The sequence below is a fragment of the Aspergillus nomiae genome (genome assembly GCF_001204775.2).
Source record: "Aspergillus nomiae NRRL 13137 chromosome Unknown contig00122, whole genome shotgun sequence".
Classification (NCBI taxonomy): Eukaryota; Fungi; Ascomycota; class Eurotiomycetes; order Eurotiales; family Aspergillaceae; genus Aspergillus; species Aspergillus nomiae.
Genome location: NW_015378177.1, coordinates 1 through 17,631, shown reverse-complemented (window position 1 = coordinate 17,631; position 17,631 = coordinate 1). Strand labels below are relative to the sequence as shown.

At 51.5% G+C, this 17,631-nt stretch overlaps 7 protein-coding genes across 7 annotated transcripts; 3 read left to right on the top strand and 4 right to left on the bottom strand.

The window, feature by feature from the left end:
- The first annotated feature begins 1,085 nt into the window (after positions 1-1,085).
- On the top strand, positions 1,086-2,122 carry ANOM_004508 (C2H2 finger domain protein). The gene is made up of 3 exons (XM_015549765.1): positions 1,086-1,115; positions 1,303-1,733; positions 1,801-2,122. The coding sequence occupies exons 1-3, from the start codon at positions 1,092-1,094 to the stop codon at positions 1,856-1,858; spliced, it is 513 nt and encodes a 170-aa protein (XP_015407172.1). The 5' UTR covers positions 1,086-1,091; the 3' UTR covers positions 1,859-2,122.
- Positions 2,123-3,570: 1,448 nt separating this feature from the next.
- ANOM_004507 (MFS monosaccharide transporter) lies at positions 3,571-6,593 on the bottom strand (the record flags this gene model as incomplete). Its single annotated transcript, XM_015549764.1, has 8 exons — positions 3,571-4,177; positions 4,635-4,939; positions 4,988-5,085; positions 5,135-5,363; positions 5,411-5,493; positions 5,549-5,940; positions 5,988-6,141; positions 6,197-6,593. 8 exons carry the CDS (start codon positions 6,591-6,593, stop codon positions 3,571-3,573), a joined length of 2,265 nt encoding a protein of 754 aa, XP_015407194.1.
- Positions 6,594-7,833: 1,240 nt separating this feature from the next.
- On the bottom strand, positions 7,834-8,433 carry ANOM_004506 (GrpB family protein; the record flags this gene model as incomplete). The annotated part of the gene is made up of 1 exon (XM_015549763.1): positions 7,834-8,433. One exon carries the CDS (start codon positions 8,431-8,433, stop codon positions 7,834-7,836), a length of 600 nt encoding a protein of 199 aa, XP_015407193.1.
- A 1,254-nt stretch (positions 8,434-9,687) lies between these two features.
- Positions 9,688-11,895, top strand: ANOM_004505 (dihydrolipoyl dehydrogenase). Its single transcript, XM_015549762.1, has 4 exons — positions 9,688-9,959; positions 10,058-10,137; positions 10,203-10,685; positions 10,754-11,895. Exons 1-4 carry the CDS (start codon positions 9,824-9,826, stop codon positions 11,591-11,593), a joined length of 1,539 nt encoding a protein of 512 aa, XP_015407175.1. The 5' UTR covers positions 9,688-9,823; the 3' UTR covers positions 11,594-11,895.
- A 29-nt stretch (positions 11,896-11,924) lies between these two features.
- On the bottom strand, positions 11,925-14,222 carry ANOM_004504 (phosphoribomutase PRM15; the record flags this gene model as incomplete). The annotated part of the gene is made up of 10 exons (XM_015549761.1): positions 11,925-12,088; positions 12,144-12,820; positions 12,878-13,167; positions 13,216-13,396; positions 13,451-13,460; positions 13,516-13,534; positions 13,601-13,920; positions 13,984-14,062; positions 14,127-14,171; positions 14,217-14,222. The coding sequence occupies 10 exons, from the start codon at positions 14,220-14,222 to the stop codon at positions 11,925-11,927; spliced, it is 1,791 nt and encodes a 596-aa protein (XP_015407174.1).
- Positions 14,223-14,617: 395 nt separating this feature from the next.
- Positions 14,618-16,354, top strand: ANOM_004503 (fatty acid desaturase; the record flags this gene model as incomplete). The annotated part of the gene is made up of 3 exons (XM_015549760.1): positions 14,618-14,838; positions 14,897-15,900; positions 15,990-16,354. The coding sequence occupies 3 exons, from the start codon at positions 14,618-14,620 to the stop codon at positions 16,352-16,354; spliced, it is 1,590 nt and encodes a 529-aa protein (XP_015407192.1).
- Positions 16,355-16,803: 449 nt separating this feature from the next.
- On the bottom strand, positions 16,804-17,630 carry ANOM_004502 (putative CUE domain protein; the record flags this gene model as incomplete). The annotated part of the gene is made up of 2 exons (XM_015549759.1): positions 16,804-16,937; positions 17,006-17,630. Coding segments are annotated over 2 exons (696 nt in total), but the record flags the coding sequence as incomplete, so codon positions are not given.
- Between the last annotated feature and the right edge of the window lies 1 nt (position 17,631).

Sequence of the window (17,631 nt, the reverse complement as noted above, 5' to 3'; positions counted from 1 at the left end):
AGAAAATCCAATAAATAAAATAAATCATAAAAATAATCCAGTCAAACATAAAGTCAGAAACCGAATCGGGTAAAGTCTGGCAGATGACTGTCCAAAGCCAACGTTGCCATCAGTGCCATCATCTCCACCCGCATCGCTTGCCTGTGACGGAGATAATCACAACAATCTCCTCGGAGCACAATCCCCCTCCGTCAACGGTGGATACAACGACAAACGACAACAGCAACAATCGCTCGTCAGGGGATTCATCAGTGCGTTCCGATCAGTGAGGGAAAATCAAAACCCACGGTCCAAGCCGTTCCTGACGAATGAGACCTGGTCAAAACAGGCGGAGAGAGACACTAAGATGTCCGTTTACGGCAAGACTCAAGTCGGGTGCCATGTCTGCCTTATTGGCTTCGAAGGGTCCACCGATACTTGGACCTTGTGGGGTTGGATTTAGTGCGCCTGGACGATGATGTAAAGTTCAAGCAGGAAGCATCATCATCTGTGGTGTTACCTGTTGTCAGTTATTCCTTATCGGCCCGTGTTTGCTGTGCCCCTGGGGCTGGATCTACCAATCATCCCCTGCCAGGACATCACCGGTCAATTCCACTCTTCCCCTAGAAGCCTGGCAGAACCTTCGATCCTTTCTAGCGGCGTTCTTAGCGTCAGCAACGCAAGGACGCTTCACTTCCGCTGCGCCAATGAGACCCATCCGCGGTTCGTGGCAGTGCGTCGCAGTCGTTCCCGACTGCATGCCCCCCGGCCAATATTCATGTCGATTTCCTGCATGGGTCCCCCCAGCTAGCATTCTTAGTCGTTGATCGTGGAGCTGTTGCTCACCTGATGATGTCGCCATGGATCTCCTTCGTGTTATTAACACGCCAGATGGGTCCCCTAGTCAGACATCGTTGTGGAGAAAGCGCGGTTTGCTTTGCTCTACTCCATGTGCGACGTACAAACCTCGAGATACTCGCGTTATATAAAGGCTCGACTTCCCCCCAAACCTGGGGATGCTTACCCACTGACCTTCAATAAGTTTGGAACTCAACTGCGATTGACTTGACCAACCTACTGGATTCCTTCCTTTCTTTTTCCCAGTATACATAATGTTGCGTTACTCTTCTCCAATGGTATGCCAATGATACGCTGTTGATCTCCTGCGTTTCTATTTCTTTTCTTTTTTCATATTTTTCTTTTTGTGTGGTTTTCTGCTGGCCTGTCTGGTAATCAATGTGACAATATATTTCTGGCTACCTTGCGTACTTGCACAGTACACATCAAGCGCATCAGTAAACTCAACTAACCGTCGCATTTCAGAACCCTCATGCTGCGGCATGCCCTCCCATGGAGCACTCCTACTCGACCAGCAGTGAGGAGTCCATGCAGTCTCCGATGGGATACTATGAGGTGTACGCCATGGCGAGCAATGATATTGAGCTCTACCACGCTCAGTCCAACGCATCCTCGTATTCTTCCTCCTATCCATCTTCCAACTATTCCTACTCCTCCTCATTCGGCTCGTCCTACGACTCGGGCTCTTTTGAGGCGTCTTCCTACGACTCGGCCTCCTATGACTTTACCACCCCTCCACCCGTCTACTGCCCACCGGATCTCAATCCACAGTTCGCCCCACAGTACTTTCCGTCCCCCGTCAGCACATGGCCCACCCCCCCTGCGCAGGTCACGCCGGTGGAGGATTTCCCCTACCCTCCACTAGAGACCCACTTCACTCCGTGCGAGACAGCCAAGTAAGTCTCGAGCCATGGAATAGGTTCAGCCATCTCATTTCGCAAGGAATGCTAATTGTCTGTCTAGACCGGCGAAGCCTACGTCTGCGAGTGCGGCCGGGCGTTCACTCGGCCAGCGGACCTGAAGCGGCACGAGTCCAGCGTCCACAACCCTGTCTTCCAGGACTGCCCGGTGCAGGGATGCATCCGCAAGGACAGCAATGGTTTCCCGCGTCGCGACCACTTGATTGAGCATCTGCGGTCGTACCACCATCTCGATGTGCCGAAGCGCCGTGCGGCTACTAAGCGGGTGGCAAAGGCGGCCTAAGATGCGACACGATGATGTCTTGGCTGCCCTCTCCTGTATGGGCTTGGGCCCTTCTGCCATGGCTTCAGGGCAGTGATCTGCCGTATGTGACTGCGTGACATGCTTGGCACCTCATCCTCCCCTGGAGTGATTTCTTTGTCTACATCTTCTCCCCTGGTTCATACTCTGCATGTCTATGCTTGTGTCCACTATCTTTCCTTCGTCTGCATCGTCCACTCGGACGACCCGCATCCTCTTTTACTGTGTTTTTTGCTTCAGGTTCATGTATTGATGACGACTCATGTACGGATACCAGACCGGCGTTACGCGATAGACGGTGCATTGTATCGTCTGGGATTTTGCTCTTCTTTTCACTTCTTCGCGCATGACATGGCCGTCTCTGAGGGACTCAGGACCGCAGACCACATGTCCATTAATTTTTTTTCTCTTCCCTTCACAGTCCCCCCTTTAATTCTCATTCCCCCTTTTTCTTCTTTTTTGCCTTTCATATTTACCTTTCCATCAAGCTCAAGCTTCAGGATACACAAGACCAACGGCGTCCGGGAGTTAATGCATTACATTAATCCAATAAACCCAGTTATGTAATGCACTTGTGCTACAGTATCCAAAGCGCACTAGCCCTAGAAGAAACTCGTAGTCCAGCGCCGTACCTAACGTACTGCAGCCTTAGCCACCGGACTAAGCCCGACATTAAAGCAAGCAAGGCCAGCAAGCGAGACAGAAAGCCAGAGACAGTGAGGGAGAGAGAGAGAGAGAGAGAGAGAAAACAGATCTCTTTGTTCCCTCCCCTCGGGCCCCCAACTACCTCAATGAATCAGGGCCAGAAAGCCTCCCAAATAAGATTTTCTTTATATCCCCCTCCCCCCACACATAACCACCACATCAACAACAACTGTAACCCGCCACCGCAATATCAACAACCAAGGAACCGGCTACCTCCGGCAAAAGAAAAAGAAAAAAAAGAAGAAAAGCAAAACTCGGTGCTACAAAAATAGTTACACCGTCAGCTCTGGGACGATCTCCAACCTTATTTCTGACTGCTTTTAGCCAGGTACAGGACTGCTTCCACTGGGTGGATCCGAGAATACGGTTGACACACTTCGGCGAACAAAGAAACCTGGGTAAAAGGTAACTGGATCTGCGTTTTTGGCTGGGCAGGAAGTCGTAAATAGCTGGGAGAAAGTTTATACTGGGTTTGGGGGTGGTGTTTCATGTTGCCCTCAGGTACTGGGATCATTAAGGATGGGGCTTTTGTTTGATTCTACTCTTCTTAGTCTTGGTCCTGGTCTTTCTCTGAGACAGTAGGTACTTGACAGGGACAAGACCGGCATTTGCATTGCATTGCATTGCATGAAAGAGAACAGGAATAGAATACTAGAATTCTGACTTACATATGGGATAAAAAAAAGTAACAACCAGATTTCTCTTGATACATTCTCAGACGGTCAGACTAAGTACACTTGGATAGACTAGATTGTGGTGGTGGCCCACCACCCCCGGTGAGAGAGAAAGAAAGAAAGAAGCCCAGAATCAAGAGGAAGGAAAATTCACAAAACACTCCCCCTTCGCTCTCCACCGTCCGTCCCCACCCTTCGTTCGAGCTTTCGACGAGCCAGCAGCAACCCACTCAAACCCCACCCCCTCCTCTTCGAGCATCGCACGCTTCCTCTCCAGATTCGCATGTCCGCTTGCCGGTCCTGCGCCCATGTACCCGCCGAGCCCGCCGTCGGCGCTGAGCACCCGGTGGCAGGGCACGTCCGGCGCGAACGGGTTCGTCCGCATGGCGGTGCCGATGGCGCGCGCGCTGGAGTGCAGATGCGTGGCCAGCGCGGAGTAGGTCGTCCAGCGGCCGGCGGGGATGGAGAGGAGGGCGAGGTAGACGCGCCGGCGGTGGGGGGTTAGGGTTGGGTGGGATTTGATGCGGTGGATTTGTTTGAGCATGGTTGGATTTGGGGTTTGTGTTGGGTACTGGGTTGAGGATGGTGGTGGAGATGGTGATGTATTTGTGGTTTTAGTTAGGGTGAGTGTGTTTGGGGGTGGTGCTGGTTTGGTGGTGGCCATTATTGTTCTTGGGGTTGATTGTTGTTGTTCTTTGTGTTGTTTTATGGTATTGTTTTGTGGTTGAAAGGTTGGAAGGCTGGGTTGGTTAGGTGGTGTTGTGTGAAGCTGTTACTGGAGTCACGCACCTAGGTGGCGATATTGGTTTTTATTTATATAAATCAGAGGTGAGGTGGTGGGGAGGAGGTTGGGTGGCTTTATATGCTTCTGCTCATGGATGTCCGTGGATGATGTTGATGTTGATGTGGAACTGGCCAATCAGGTGTTGCGCTGCGGTCGACGTCTGGCACCTCACTGGATATAGTACGGTCTATCACTCCGACAAGAAGGTAGTCTAGATTAACCCTATTAAAGATACGATTACAGCCTGCCTTGCTAGAGAAGAGAAGAGAGTGTCATTGACGGCCAGTCTTTACAATATGGCGTCGGGTATATCGCAGAAGTGGGTATCCCTGATCTACATGTATATTATGGCGTTATCGACCGCCCACCCGTTGAGTCGTTCCTCATCCATCCATAGACAAACCCACCACTACGCACTCGAAACATTCTCCTCCTGCGCATCCGTCGGCTTACCCATCTCCGGATCCACTGCGCTGTTCTTGCGGTTGGCCGTTTCAATATACCCCGGGTTTTCCGCCTTAAGACGGGCGAACGTCCGCTCGGCATCCCACACCCACGGCGTGTCGGCAGCAAATAGCAAGTCCATGTCCTCCAACGTCCGCTGGTTACTCTCTGGATAAAGAGCCCATACCATTGGGATGGTGATGACGTTGCTGGCTGCGAATACATACAGCGTCTTTTCGCCGATGGCCTCGAACATCACCGGACACAATAGAGTCTAGCCGATCAGTCAGGGAACTTCTCAGGCAGCCTGCAGGGCACTTACCAGCCAACCGTTTCCAATACTCCATCCCACAACACCCCAGGCGTTTCCTTTTGCGCGGACCGCCAATGGATAGATCTCAGCAGGATAAATCCATGGTACTAGTCCAGTTAGCAGAGCCAGCAGAAGCAGTGGAAGCATTCGACGTACCCGTCAACCACGTAGCTCCGAAGACAGAAGTGAAAATGAAGACCATCGACGCAGCGGCAGCGCCAAACGAGTTAGCCCGAGAGAGATTGCCATCGGCCCGCGCATCAATGGCAAGCCGGGAGAAGCCTCCGGCTAGGAACATAGCGATACCCTGCGCGGTGGATCCCCAATACAATGTCCACCTACGACCAATCCGATCGAGTGTGAATACACAGATAAGGGTCGCGAACTAGTCCTGTCAGCCATGTCATTGCAGCGATGTTCTGGCCATCCTACCATATAGAAGACATTATTCAAACCGCTGATCCACTGGCTCTTCATCGAGTCGAATCCAGCAATGCTAAAGATAGTTGGCGCGTCTACACTCGTCAGTGATGCGCTTGTGGGTGGGGACTGGGGTTCAAGTAGACATACAAACGGTGACACCAGCAATGCCGACCCATTCCTGCATGATCTGCAGCCAGACCACCAGTTGCACACGTCGACCGAGATGCAGCTTGCCGGTTTTATAGCCGAAGAGCATCGCCAAGTAAGAGGTGCTATGGTTCATGCTCTTTTCCATCTCTGCGACGTTTTGGATGTCGAGGAACTCGGCCTCGGCGCGAACGGCGTCTTCATCACTGCTTCCACGGAGCCGACCAAGAATGTAGCGCGCTTCTTGCTCGCGACCGACCTTGACTAACCACCGTGGGGACTCTGGGAAAAACCAAACAACGACAAACAGTAAGAGTAAAAAGATAATCTGGAACGCGATCGGGAATCGCCAGCGGAACGGAGACCTTCCACCATCGATGAAAGACAGTCCACTAGAACCGATTAGACCAATCTAGATGCTTGGAAGGTTAAGACCTACAATTCCAGCCAATAAGCTAGGACGACACCGAAGATATTCAGAGTAAACTCGATTGCAATGAATTGTCCTCGGGATGTATGCTCGGCAGTCTCCGTCGCCCAGACCGGGACAATTGCGTTCAGAATACCAGTGCCAATGCCATTGATGAAGCGCGCTGAGTAGTTGTGAGTCTATGAGGTCTGACGGAGATCCATTTGGAGTTGACTCACAGCAAATCATCCAATTATGGTTTTGTGCGGAACACTGCAACGCAGCACCAAGAATAGCCCAGAGAGCGCCTGCCGCAATCGTCTTGATCCGGCCAATACGATCTCCTGTCCAGCCACCAAGGAGTGCGCCGAACAATGTCCCCAGATAATAGACCGACACGATTCCGCCTTGCAGCAGACTGTCCGTGACAACTGGGGTGAGGTAGCCGTCCTTCATCTCGGTGTAACCGAATCCCATGAGGTCGATGTAGTCTTTCGAATTGTTGACTCCTGCCATCATGCCCTGGTCATATCCGAAGAAAAGAATCGACAGCGCCGCAACACTGTTGATGCCAATGAGAAGCTTGCGCTTCTCCAATTTGTGGACAACATTCCACTTGTGTATCTGGTCGCACATGGCAAGGACTCAATGTTTCGAAAATTGACTGCGAATGATGAATCAATGCCCCAACAAAGGGTGTACTTCGGGATCCTCCGCTTCTCGCCCAAATAGCTTGACAAGAAGATTAAGGGACAAATAGTGCCGCCAGAGACCTTCCATATACACACACCTGTGGGGTGACACAAGGTCTATATATGCTTTGCCGAAAAACAGCAATCGGCCGATGGCCGACAGTGATTTTGTCCTGCATAGTGATCGACCAGCCCATGGGATGATGATCAAGGCCATCCTGAATCGAATTGGGTTACATTCCGTGTGGGAGAAACCTAGAAGACTGGATTGGAGACATAGCACATGCAAGGTCGTTGATTTTCTCCACCGAGATACACGATGTTACTCGCTAAACGGCCCCGCAAGAAAAAAAAATCTGGAGATAGCGAAGCCGGATTTGGCTCCAGACCGGCACAATACGAATCAAAATCGGTAATCCGGGCGACGGGAAAACGATGCCACTGATACCTGGACCGGCTTTCTCAACCGGAAGAGAACCCGGAAATTTTCACCACACTTCATCTTCAACGAAAACCGACCTTTGCACCAGAGAACGATTATAGCCTGACAGCGCTAGCCGGGCAACACGTTTGACTCGGTTAAACCGCCATTGTGACAGGGGAGCGTTCATTGCGTCAAAGGGTGAAGATCGCTTTGGAGAAACTCGGTCCAGGTACGATGACATAACTTGAACACCAATCCGGGACGGTGGAAGGATTTAGTATGGGCGTGAAGATTGACGAATACAGGCGTTGGCCAGTGCCAGCCTCTCCTCCATTGCGGGGATTCTGGGGATCGCTTGAGTGGGGAAGTTTGAGGGAGAACATGGAAATGTTGTTCGGGACTTCCCCGACAATGACCAGGTGACTGTATCCTTTTATTTGTTGTTTTCTTTTATTTTGTTTTCTTTCTACAATACCCTATGCGTAAGGCTACATCCATGGTTCGATCTCTTCATGAGTCCATGCGCCGGTCGGACGCTGATTTGCCTCCGACATGTTAGGTATACATCTCAACTTGCCTATTTCCCCGGTTAGACGTTACCCTTACGCGATTTTTAATAAAATGATATTCCCTGATCTTCGATATACACGAATATGTGTACCCAAACGAGGCCGAAAAGCCGATGTGCGCTCCCATGAACCCCATGGCTGATGGCTCTCGACAGTGAAACTCCGAGCCAACTAATGATGTATCCCGGAGGCTACTCGTTCACGTACTCATGCTCCTTGAAGACGTTCTGAAGGATATCAAGTATCACAAATTCCTTGCGGGCATTGTACTCCATCACGGTTTCCCCGGCCAACCGACTAGCGGCAGCTGCCTGCCGTTTGACGTCTGCATAGCTTCGGCGGTCGTCCTCATGGTTTCGCAACCAGTCACGGAACAGCCGATGGCGAATAAGTTCCGCGCTGTTCGGACTAAATATATGGATATTCGCGTATGGGTCATTGAAACCGAAAAGGCGATGCTCATGCCAGCCAGGTTCGCGAAGCAAGAATTGAAAGCCCGCAGCCTCAAGGGCCGGCACGTAGGAGTCTTCCGCCGTGGGATCAGCTACGACGACGTCAACATCGATAACCGCTTTGGCGGGTAATCCGGGCACGCTGGTTGACCCGACGTGCTCAATAGAGAGAAGTCGGTTACCAAGGGCATCAGCAATCCGGCGTGCAATATTCGCAAACGACTCCGGCCATGTTGGGTCTGGCTCCACGATTTCAATCAACTTTTGCGGCCGTGTTGAAATGACTTCGACACCAGGTGGCATTTGAGACGACTTTGTAATCTCATTCGTGGAGGCCATCCTGGTAGCAAGCAAGGTCTTATGGTAATATAAATCTTACCGATGATGTTGCAGCTAGATCATACCTCCAGTGACCTGGAGGACAGTTTTGCGCAAGGTTGCATAAGCTGCTGGATGACTCAGACCAAGATCAATAACAATCCCCCAGACTCGTATTAGGCACCCAATAACTAAAGCGCAGCTAGTAACAATAAGGTATAGTCCTTTCCCTGGGTTCTTAAGACGAGAATGAACTTCCATATTGGACCATACTGTCTCCGTATACTGGTCTTTAGCGATTCAATGCCACGAACTTCGGTGCTTCTTGGCACACCTTCAACTTGTTTTCCGCCATTCCAGTCGCATTGAGCGATTGTGATTCCCATATCTACTTAGATCAGCAGATGTTCGATTTCAGCCACGCAGGAGCTTGAACCCTTGCAGCTTTGAAGCTCTCCCTCTCAAACAAACGCCCTTGTATCCAGTATTTACATGTGGACACTGTACTGTTCGAAAAATCGTTCATGCGCAACAACTCCAACCAACGTGGCCATCAGAAAAAACTATCAGAGCAATCCTGCACAAGAAGTATCACAAATACCTTCTTGAGGTTAGAAGTATGAAAAGGTCTTTGTTGTCGGAGAACGGCGAGAGGCATACTTCGATTACGTTATTTACCAACCAGGTGACCTGGGCCTCACTGGAAAGATGCCGACGATAACCTTGGAGGTGTAATACTGATTCCACGTTACCCGCGGAGAACACGCGACATCCTATACGTCCATTTTTTGCCTTTTTCTGAGTTGATAATTCATACCAAAAGAAAGGCCACTGTTGCAAGATGCGAGGGATCTTCACTGGATTTTGTATGGTGTTAGTCATCGTAAGTCAAGTGTTGCTTTCCCTTTTAGGCGGTTTATGAGGTATTTATGGTTCACCGGTCCGCTGACAAAGCGTTGCAGAATGTCTTGAACCCTCCGTACACCACCGTATCGGACCTGGATAGAAGGCCTAGAATGTCTGGCGAGGATGGCCAGGAGAAGATCCAAATGTCCAATGACCTCATGCCTCGTTGAACTCGAGACATCCACATATACGGCGTATGCACCATACCACTGGGTCGGCAATATGGCAAAGGTTAGCCGAATTGACCCGAAGATCACTGGTCTGGATAATTACATACGCGGCGGAATACCGTATCAATACCGGCCCGCCAGCTTCTGCTGGCAAAACCTCAAGAAAGCTTCTTGTCCCAACATCCTTTTTCCCTATACTATACCCTCCTTCCTTCTACCACCTGCAATTGCTGCCTCCCCTTTCCTCTCCACCTGCTTTAATTGGAGGATTGGCTGTCCATTATAATCGCTATCTTTCTTGTTTTTTTCTTCTCTAATTCCCCATCTTTGTCGCCATGTTCCGGAGTCTCTTGCCGCGGGCTGCACCGCGGGCTGCCCTCCGCACTGCTCGCCCTCAGCCTGTTCCTTCTAACTTCGTCACTGCTCCTACCCTCTCCTTCCTCTCGAAACGTGGCTACGCCTCCGAGTCTGGTATGTGTCCGGTTTTTCCTCCTGCGTCAGAACGGCCAGGGACAGGACCTGCGCTTCCGAAAACGGCTGAGATCGGTTACTGATGGGCGTTGGGATAGGTGAACATGACCTTGTTATCATCGGTGGTGGTGTCGCTGGTTACGTTGCTGCCATCAAGGCCGGTCAGGAAGGCTTGAAGGTGCGCTCAAATTCCCGGTGGACCTCGATCGGAGATTTTCTGCTAACCACGGAGCTCGCCGACAGACTGTCTGTATCGAGAAGCGTGGTCGTCTTGGAGGCACCTGCTTGAACGTCGGCTGTATTCCCTCAAAATCTCTCTTGAACAACTCCCACCTTTACCACCAGATTCTTCACGACACGAAAAAGCGCGGTATTGAGGTCGGTGATGTCAAGCTGAACCTCGAGCAGATGATGAAGGCCAAGGATACCTCCGTCGAGGGTCTGACGAAGGGTATTGAGTTCTTGCTCAAGAAGAACGGTGTCGACTACGTCAAGGGCACTGGTGCTCTTGTTGATCCTAACACTGTCAAGGTGAACCTGCTCGAGGGTGGTGAACAGACCCTTCGCGGAAAGAACATCCTCATCGCCACCGGTAGCGAGGCCACTCCTTTCCCCGGCCTCAACATCGACGAGAAGCGCATCATCACTAGCACTGGTGCTCTTTCGCTGCAGGAAGTTCCCAAGAAGATGGTTGTCATTGGTGGTGGTATCATTGGTCTGGAGATGGTATGCTTGCGACTTTTTGCAATGTGAGAGGTTGGAGACATCAAACTCCATACTAACGTTGATGATAGGCTTCCGTTTGGTCTCGTCTCGGTGCCGAAGTTACCGTTGTTGAGTTCCTGAACCAGATCGGTGGACCTGGTATGGATGCAGAGATTGCCAAGCAGGCTCAGAAGATCCTGTCGAAGCAGGGCATCAAGTTCAAGACCGGCACCAAGGTCGTGAATGGTGATGACAGTGGCGCTACTGTTTCGATTAACGTCGAGTCTGCCAAGGGTGGCAAGGAGGAGACCCTGGATGCTGACGTTGTCCTGGTTGCCATCGGTCGCAGACCTTACACCGAGGGTCTTGGCTTGGAGAACGTTGGTATTGAGAAGGACGAGCGGGGCCGTCTGGTCATCGACCAGGAGTACCGCACTAAGGTTCCTCACATCCGTGTCGTTGGTGACTGCACTTTCGGCCCCATGCTTGCCCACAAGGCTGAGGAGGAGGCTGTTGCCGCTGTTGAGTACATCACCAAGGGATACGGTCACGTCAACTACGGTGTCATCCCCAGTGTGATGTACACTCACCCCGAAGTTGCCTGGGTTGGTCAGAACGAGGCGGAAGTCAAGGCCGCTGGTATCAAATACCGCGTCGGTACTTTCCCCTTCAGCGCCAACTCCCGTGCCAAGACCAACCTCGATACCGAGGGTCAGGTCAAGTTCATTGCTGACGCTGAGACTGACCGTGTGCTCGGTGTTCACATCATTGGCCCCAACGCCGGTGAGATGGTTGGTGAGGCTACCCTGGCTGTTGAGTACGGTGCTTCTTGCGAGGACATCGCCCGGACGTGTCACGCTCACCCTACCCTCTCCGAAGCTTTCAAGGAGGCTGCCATGGCTACCTACTCCAAGGCCATCCACTTCTAAGTTCATGTTACCAATTCGCCATCTGTATCTTTTCTAGACTAGCTACGCTAGCAACCCTGTAGCATTTGACTGGTTATATTTCCTATGTTGGTTGCGTGTACTGAGACTTATGAATAAAAGACCTTATTCTTATCACAAAGAGTAACTCGACGGACTTCTCAGTCGCCAGGCGAGACTAATATTTGATTACTTGATCGTATTTCATGTGATGGTTTGGACTGAGCGACATGAAGAGATAGTTTCTAGCTGAATCTCTGCCAGCACGGAAGTGTCCTGTCATCGCGATGTTTCTATGGACTAATATCTAGAAGCAGGCACAACGGTTTACGCTCTATTCGGGAATCTGAAACACGTGGCCGGAGGATGTCGGCATCTGTCTGCTATACGTCATAGACGGCGCAAAGGGGAGCACCCATTCCTTCAAAACCGCAAGGAAGGCATTGCAAACAGCATCCACAGCCTGTTCACGAGACGCTCCACAGCTTTCAACATACACTTTCAAACAGTCAGTCATATAATCCAAAGGGCCCGGGATGTGTATGCCACTCACGCTTAACTTTCGGCTCCGTCCCTGAGGCGCGGAACGTAAACCGCACATCCTGGTCCAGCCAGAGAGTCAACATCTGGCTGGACTTATCAACCGGCAGCGTAGGCTTGTTGTCAGCTGTACCGGAATCATAGCCCTCGGTCATGTCTCGCCAGCGCAGAATCTTGAACGGGCCCAGGGTCTTCTCGGTTCTATACGGCCCATTCCGAATGGCTCCGAACAAAGCCATTGTTGTCTCCGGGTTCGGGGACCGGAAGTAATTGTTGAGGGTTTCGTAGTGGCCAAATTCCTTGAAGAGCTGCTGTAGTTTCATGTACGGGGTGAGTCCTTGCGACTGCCATTTGGCCTGTGCTGCTAGGAAGACCATTGCTGCTGTAATGCCGTCTTTGTCGTGGCAGACGGCTGGGAACATGTAGCCTAGTGCTTCTTCAAATGCGTAGGGGACAGTGTAGCCCTCGCCTTCGAGGCGTCGGGCGATGTTCCCCATCCATTTGAAGCCGGTTAGTGCCTCTTCGAATTGGATACCCCTCGCTGTTGCCATTTTCTCGACCATGCCTGTGGACACTGTGGAGTTTAGGACCGCGATGCGTGTGTCGTCCTTTTTGTTTTCCAGGGAATCGAATAGATGAGATGCGAGTAAGACTCCGATATGGTTGCCTGTGAAAGAAAACCATGATCCGCTGGATGCTTGGTCAGATCATCGATAGTTTTCAAAGATATCAGAGTGCAGCACGTACTCAACTTTCTCAGCGGCAGCAAAACGATCCGCATCTGGATCATGGGCAATGATCAAGGTTTTGCCTTCCTTGTCGGCGGTTTGCATAGCCAGATCCAAAGCTCCCGCTTCTTCGGGGTTGGGGAACGATACTGTGGGGAAATCCGGGTTGGGCTCTACTTGCTCCGGGACAGGAGTGAATTCGGTTACGCCCACAGACCGGCAGAGATCAGGGAAGACAAGGCCTCCAACTCCGTGCAGGGGTGTGTAGACAAAAGGCCTTGGTTGTTTCCAGTCAGACACAGTTGAGTTCTACATGAGTGATTAGCGCAGTGGGCAGCAAAGTGGATGGGCACTTACCGCGTAATCCCAAACCGTCTTTGTATAGTGAGGTAAGATGGTCTTATACGCATCAGCGTGTAGATATTCGCAAGCCTGGAGATCTTTCCAGGCACCAGGCCATGGGGCGAGGTTTTCCTCAATCGACTGGGCTATCTCTACATCAACGGGGGTGTTGATCTGGGCGCCGTTCTTGAAGTATCTGGAAGCATGTCAATGATAACTCAATGAAACAAATAAGCAAGTGGTAACGGACACTTTGTAGCCTATACAAAAAGTGGTTAGTAGGTCAAAATATCAGATCTGAAGGTTGAGGCTTACCATTATCTTGTGCCGGGTTCTACTGGGGAGTTAGTTCTATTTTTCATTTTCGTATTTGTATTAGAATCTTCGAGGGAGCACCTACATGGCTTGCGGTGATCATAATACCAGCAGCAGCTTTCAAGTGAGTTACTCCAAAGGGCACCGATGGAGTCACAGAGGGTTCGGAATAGAACCAAACCGGGATCTGCTGTGAGATGAAGGCATTCGCAGCCAGAGCTGCAAACTTGGCAGAGTTATGACGAGCATCATGACCGATAACCACTCCGCCCGAGGCAATATCTGTATGCTTCTCCTTTAAATACTTGGCCAGGCCTTGCGACGCTTGGATGACGGTTAAAGAGTTCATGCAGGAGAAGCCTGCCGCCATCCGGCCGCGAAGGCCTGCAGTCCCGAATTGAATTCCTATTGTTTACGGTTAACCTGAAGCGGGCGATACAATGAACATGTTTATGCCATGTCACATACGTTTCTGAAGCCGTTGTTCAAGATCGGCAATAGCGCCAGAGTCCCGAAGCTGTTGGATCTCGGCGCGGGTGGTGGGGTCCTGCGACGTTAGAATGGATCTGAAGCTTTCGGGGTCGGAGATATAAATATCGATGTCTACGTACTTGGTCCCACTCCAACCATTTTTGAATCAGTGGAGAAAGAGAGTCCTAGCCTGGTTAGAAATACAAGAGATTCATATGGACGGGGGTGACTACCATTATCGAACACGAAAGGTGATCATAAGATCTATTCTGAAAGAGGTAGGAGCAGGCAGCACCGAATAATCGAGGAGGATGCGGAAAAGGTGGAATGTTAGTGGACTGATTTAAAACAAAGATGGGGTGACGATCGACGCCGCGTTTCCAATTGCTCGAAAAGCCCACCGCTTCCCGTTACGAGACCCTCTCTCTGCAGCAGCCCTTCCACCAACTAACTACTAGCACTTCCCACTCCTTCTGATCCCTTGCTACCGTTTCCCCTTCTTTTTCTTTTCTTTTCTTTTTTTTCTTCTTCTTGTTTTTCTTCCTTCCTTACCTACGCAGGCCGTACGATGCTGACCCGAACTGCCTTACTCTACCGCGACGGAGCTGGATACGATCGTTCCCTAATTACCATGGCCGACGCTCTCAAGGCTGCCGCAACATCTGCATCCACGTCGAGGAAGGATGCCATCTTGTCACGACGGTGGATCGAAGGTCAGATAGCCGAAGGCAAGCATGTTCTTGTCTACGACGGCCGCGTTTTGAAAGTCGACGCATGGATCAAATTCCATCCGGGTGGTGACAAGTCGATCAAGCATATGGTGGGAAAAGATGCGACGGATGAGATCAATGCGTATGTGCTTGGGACATGTCGGAAAGCCTTCCTGGGTTACTGACAACCGCTCGGACAGGTTACATTCAAAGGAAGCGCGCCAGCGGATGTTGTCCTTCCAGATCGGACGCATCCAGGGTCCGTGGTTAAACTTCCTCCCACCGATTCAGGGCGGGAAGTTCCGCCCATATACCGAGGCAACTTGCACGTCAGATGAAGACAGTTCTAGTCAGGACATGTCTACACCGCCGTCTCCGATTTTCGATTCAGTCGACGCTAAGTCCGGCCTCCGCCGGCGAAAGTCTGTTTCCTCGGATACGTCCGTTTCCACCTCAGCTACCCCAGAGTTTGAGCCAAAGCCATTCTTCCTCGACGCTCGAACCCAGGAAGAGATCGTCCTTGATGTTGCCAAGTACCCGTCATTGGATACCGAAAGCCAGGAGAATATCAAGAAGCAATATCGTGCGTTAGACCAGCGGATTCGCGATGAAGGCCTATACGACTGCAACTATTTCGCTTACTTCATCGAATGCTGCCGCTATACGCTCTTTGCGGCTCTGTCTTACCTATTCCTCCGGTTGGGTTGGTATGCCACCTCGGGATTCTTTTTGGGATGCTTCTGGCACCAGCTCGTCTTTACCGCCCATGATTCAGGCCATATGGGCATTACCCATCATTTCCACGTCGATAGTGTGATTGGCATCATCATCGCCGACTACCTTGGAGGTCTAAGCCTAGGATGGTGGAAGCGCAACCACAATGTCCACCATATTGTGACCAATGCACCTGAGCATGACCCCGATATCGAACACATGCCCTTCTTTGCCATCTCTCACCGTTTCCTCACCAGTCTCCGCAGCACGTACTATGAACGTATTATGACGTTTGACGCTTTTGCCAACTTCATGCTGCGCTATCAGAACTACCTTTACTATCCGATTCTCTTGTTTGGTCGCTTCAACCTGTATCGCCTGAGCTGGGTATATCTGCTGTGCGGTCAAGCGCCGAAAAAAGGCCCCGCTTGGTGGCACCGGTGGTTCGAGCTGGGTGGCCAAGTCTTCTTCTGGTATTGGTTTGGGTACGGTGTGGTGTACCGTAGTATTCCCGACTGGAGTAGCCGTCTGATATTCATTTTGGTCTCGCACATGGTTACCGCCCCGTTACACGTGCAGATCACTCTCTCCCATTTTGCCATGTCGACGGCGACCTAGGTGTCCACGAGTCCTTCCCCCAGAAGATGCTTCGCACCACCATGGATGTTGACTGCCCAACCTGGCTCGACTTCTTCCACGGCGGTCTGCAGTTTCAGGCCATTCACCACCTGTACCCACGCATCCCACGCCACAACCTGCGTCGTACCCAGAAGTTGGTCATGGAATTCTGCCGTGACACTGGCATCCCGTATGCCGTCTTCACCTTCTACGATGGCAACAAAGAGGTTATCGGAAAGCTTGGTGATGTCGCGAAGCAGGTCCGTATTCTTGACGAATGCCGGAAGTCTTGCGCCCAGCAGGGCGTCTTCTCAGACCACCACTAGATGGCCACCCTGATTTTCAAAATGCGTACCGCCCCACTGATTTACCGTGGACTCTGCGATCAACTGCATACTCTGGCCCCGTGTATATATTGCACAGTTGTATATAATCATGCCTGCGGACTGTCTTGGAGTAAGGGTATCGGCCACAGTTGCAAGATTTGATGTCGACAGACTCGTAATGCCCTATTGATGATGTGATAATGTCCCTCAGTTTGACGTTGGTTATTATTTATATGTATGAGCTTCCACTTAGAGAGTAGAATCACAATCATACTGTATGACTTACAAATCCACATTCCCTTACATATACTGGTTCAGAGATCCGCTTTCTATATATTCAATAACACCCATCATCCGGGGTCTATTAACTAATGCAGTATGTACATAAACCACGAGACTCTATGGTCATCATCACAGCATGATTGAAAATCACCATCCATCAGCTAGCATTACCCCATCATACCCCCAGCCCGCGCCACCTTCTTCGCCCTCTGCTGTCGACGATTATGATTCGCCCTACTGCCCTTATTCTCCTCCTTCCTCTGCCGCTGCGCAGCCGTATTCCCGTCCCCGGAGCCACCTCCTGCATTACCACCACGCCCGCGTCCAGCACCACCACCACCTCGTCGACCACCACGACGCGCCCCCTACCGGGCCCCCCTCTACCACGAGACCCAGAGCCAACCGGCTCATCAGTCTCACTGCCTGACTCCCCATCGCCCCTAGGTCCAGGCCTCCGATAAGCCGTCGGCTTAATCTCCGGCTGCGTAAGACCTGTCCCACCAGGCCCGACCTCCGAAAGCGATAACCGATCCTCCAACCTCGCCAGCCGCTTCGAATCGCGCGCCAGCATAACAGCCCACCCCTCAATCGCCTCATCCGTCATGCCCGTCTCGCGCTTCAGCGAAGCTCGTGGCTGCGACCGACGGGTCGCCGAGTCCCGAGCAAACAGCGCCGGCGTAGCCTTGTACGTCCGGAGCAGCGTGAGATCGAGCTCGTCCGCTTTGTGTTTCGCATCGGCGTCTGTGTCAGTGGTGGTGGCGTCGACGGTGCCGCCTACGTCTGCTACGTCGTATGTATCGTCGCGTTCGTCATCGTCCGAGTCGAAGCTCGCCAGCGCAGACATGATGGCCGCTTTGTTGACGGCGTGCTTGCTGCGATCTGCGAGGATGTCGTCGGCTGTTTGGTCTGGATTTGCGCGGCCGAAGCGCAATTTGTCTGTCTCGGCGAGGTCGGCTAGGTCGACGTCTTTGTCGAAGATGTTTTTGCGGGGTTGA

Bases quoted from the DNA above. Each gene is read 5' to 3' on its own strand.
- ANOM_004508 (XM_015549765.1), top strand. From the start codon at position 1,092: ATGTTGCGTTACTCTTCTCCAATG. The intron at 1,116-1,302 runs GTATGCCAATGA...GTCGCATTTCAG, and splicing joins TGCGTTACTCTTCTCCAATG to AACCCTCATGCTGCGGCATG. The intron at 1,734-1,800 runs GTAAGTCTCGAG...TTGTCTGTCTAG, and splicing joins ACTCCGTGCGAGACAGCCAA to ACCGGCGAAGCCTACGTCTG.
- ANOM_004505 (XM_015549762.1), top strand. From the start codon at position 9,824: ATGTTCCGGAGTCTCTTGCCGCGGGCTGCACCGCGGGCTGCCCTCCGC. The intron at 9,960-10,057 runs GTATGTGTCCGG...GCGTTGGGATAG, and splicing joins TGGCTACGCCTCCGAGTCTG to GTGAACATGACCTTGTTATC. The intron at 10,686-10,753 runs GTATGCTTGCGA...CGTTGATGATAG, and splicing joins GTATCATTGGTCTGGAGATG to GCTTCCGTTTGGTCTCGTCT.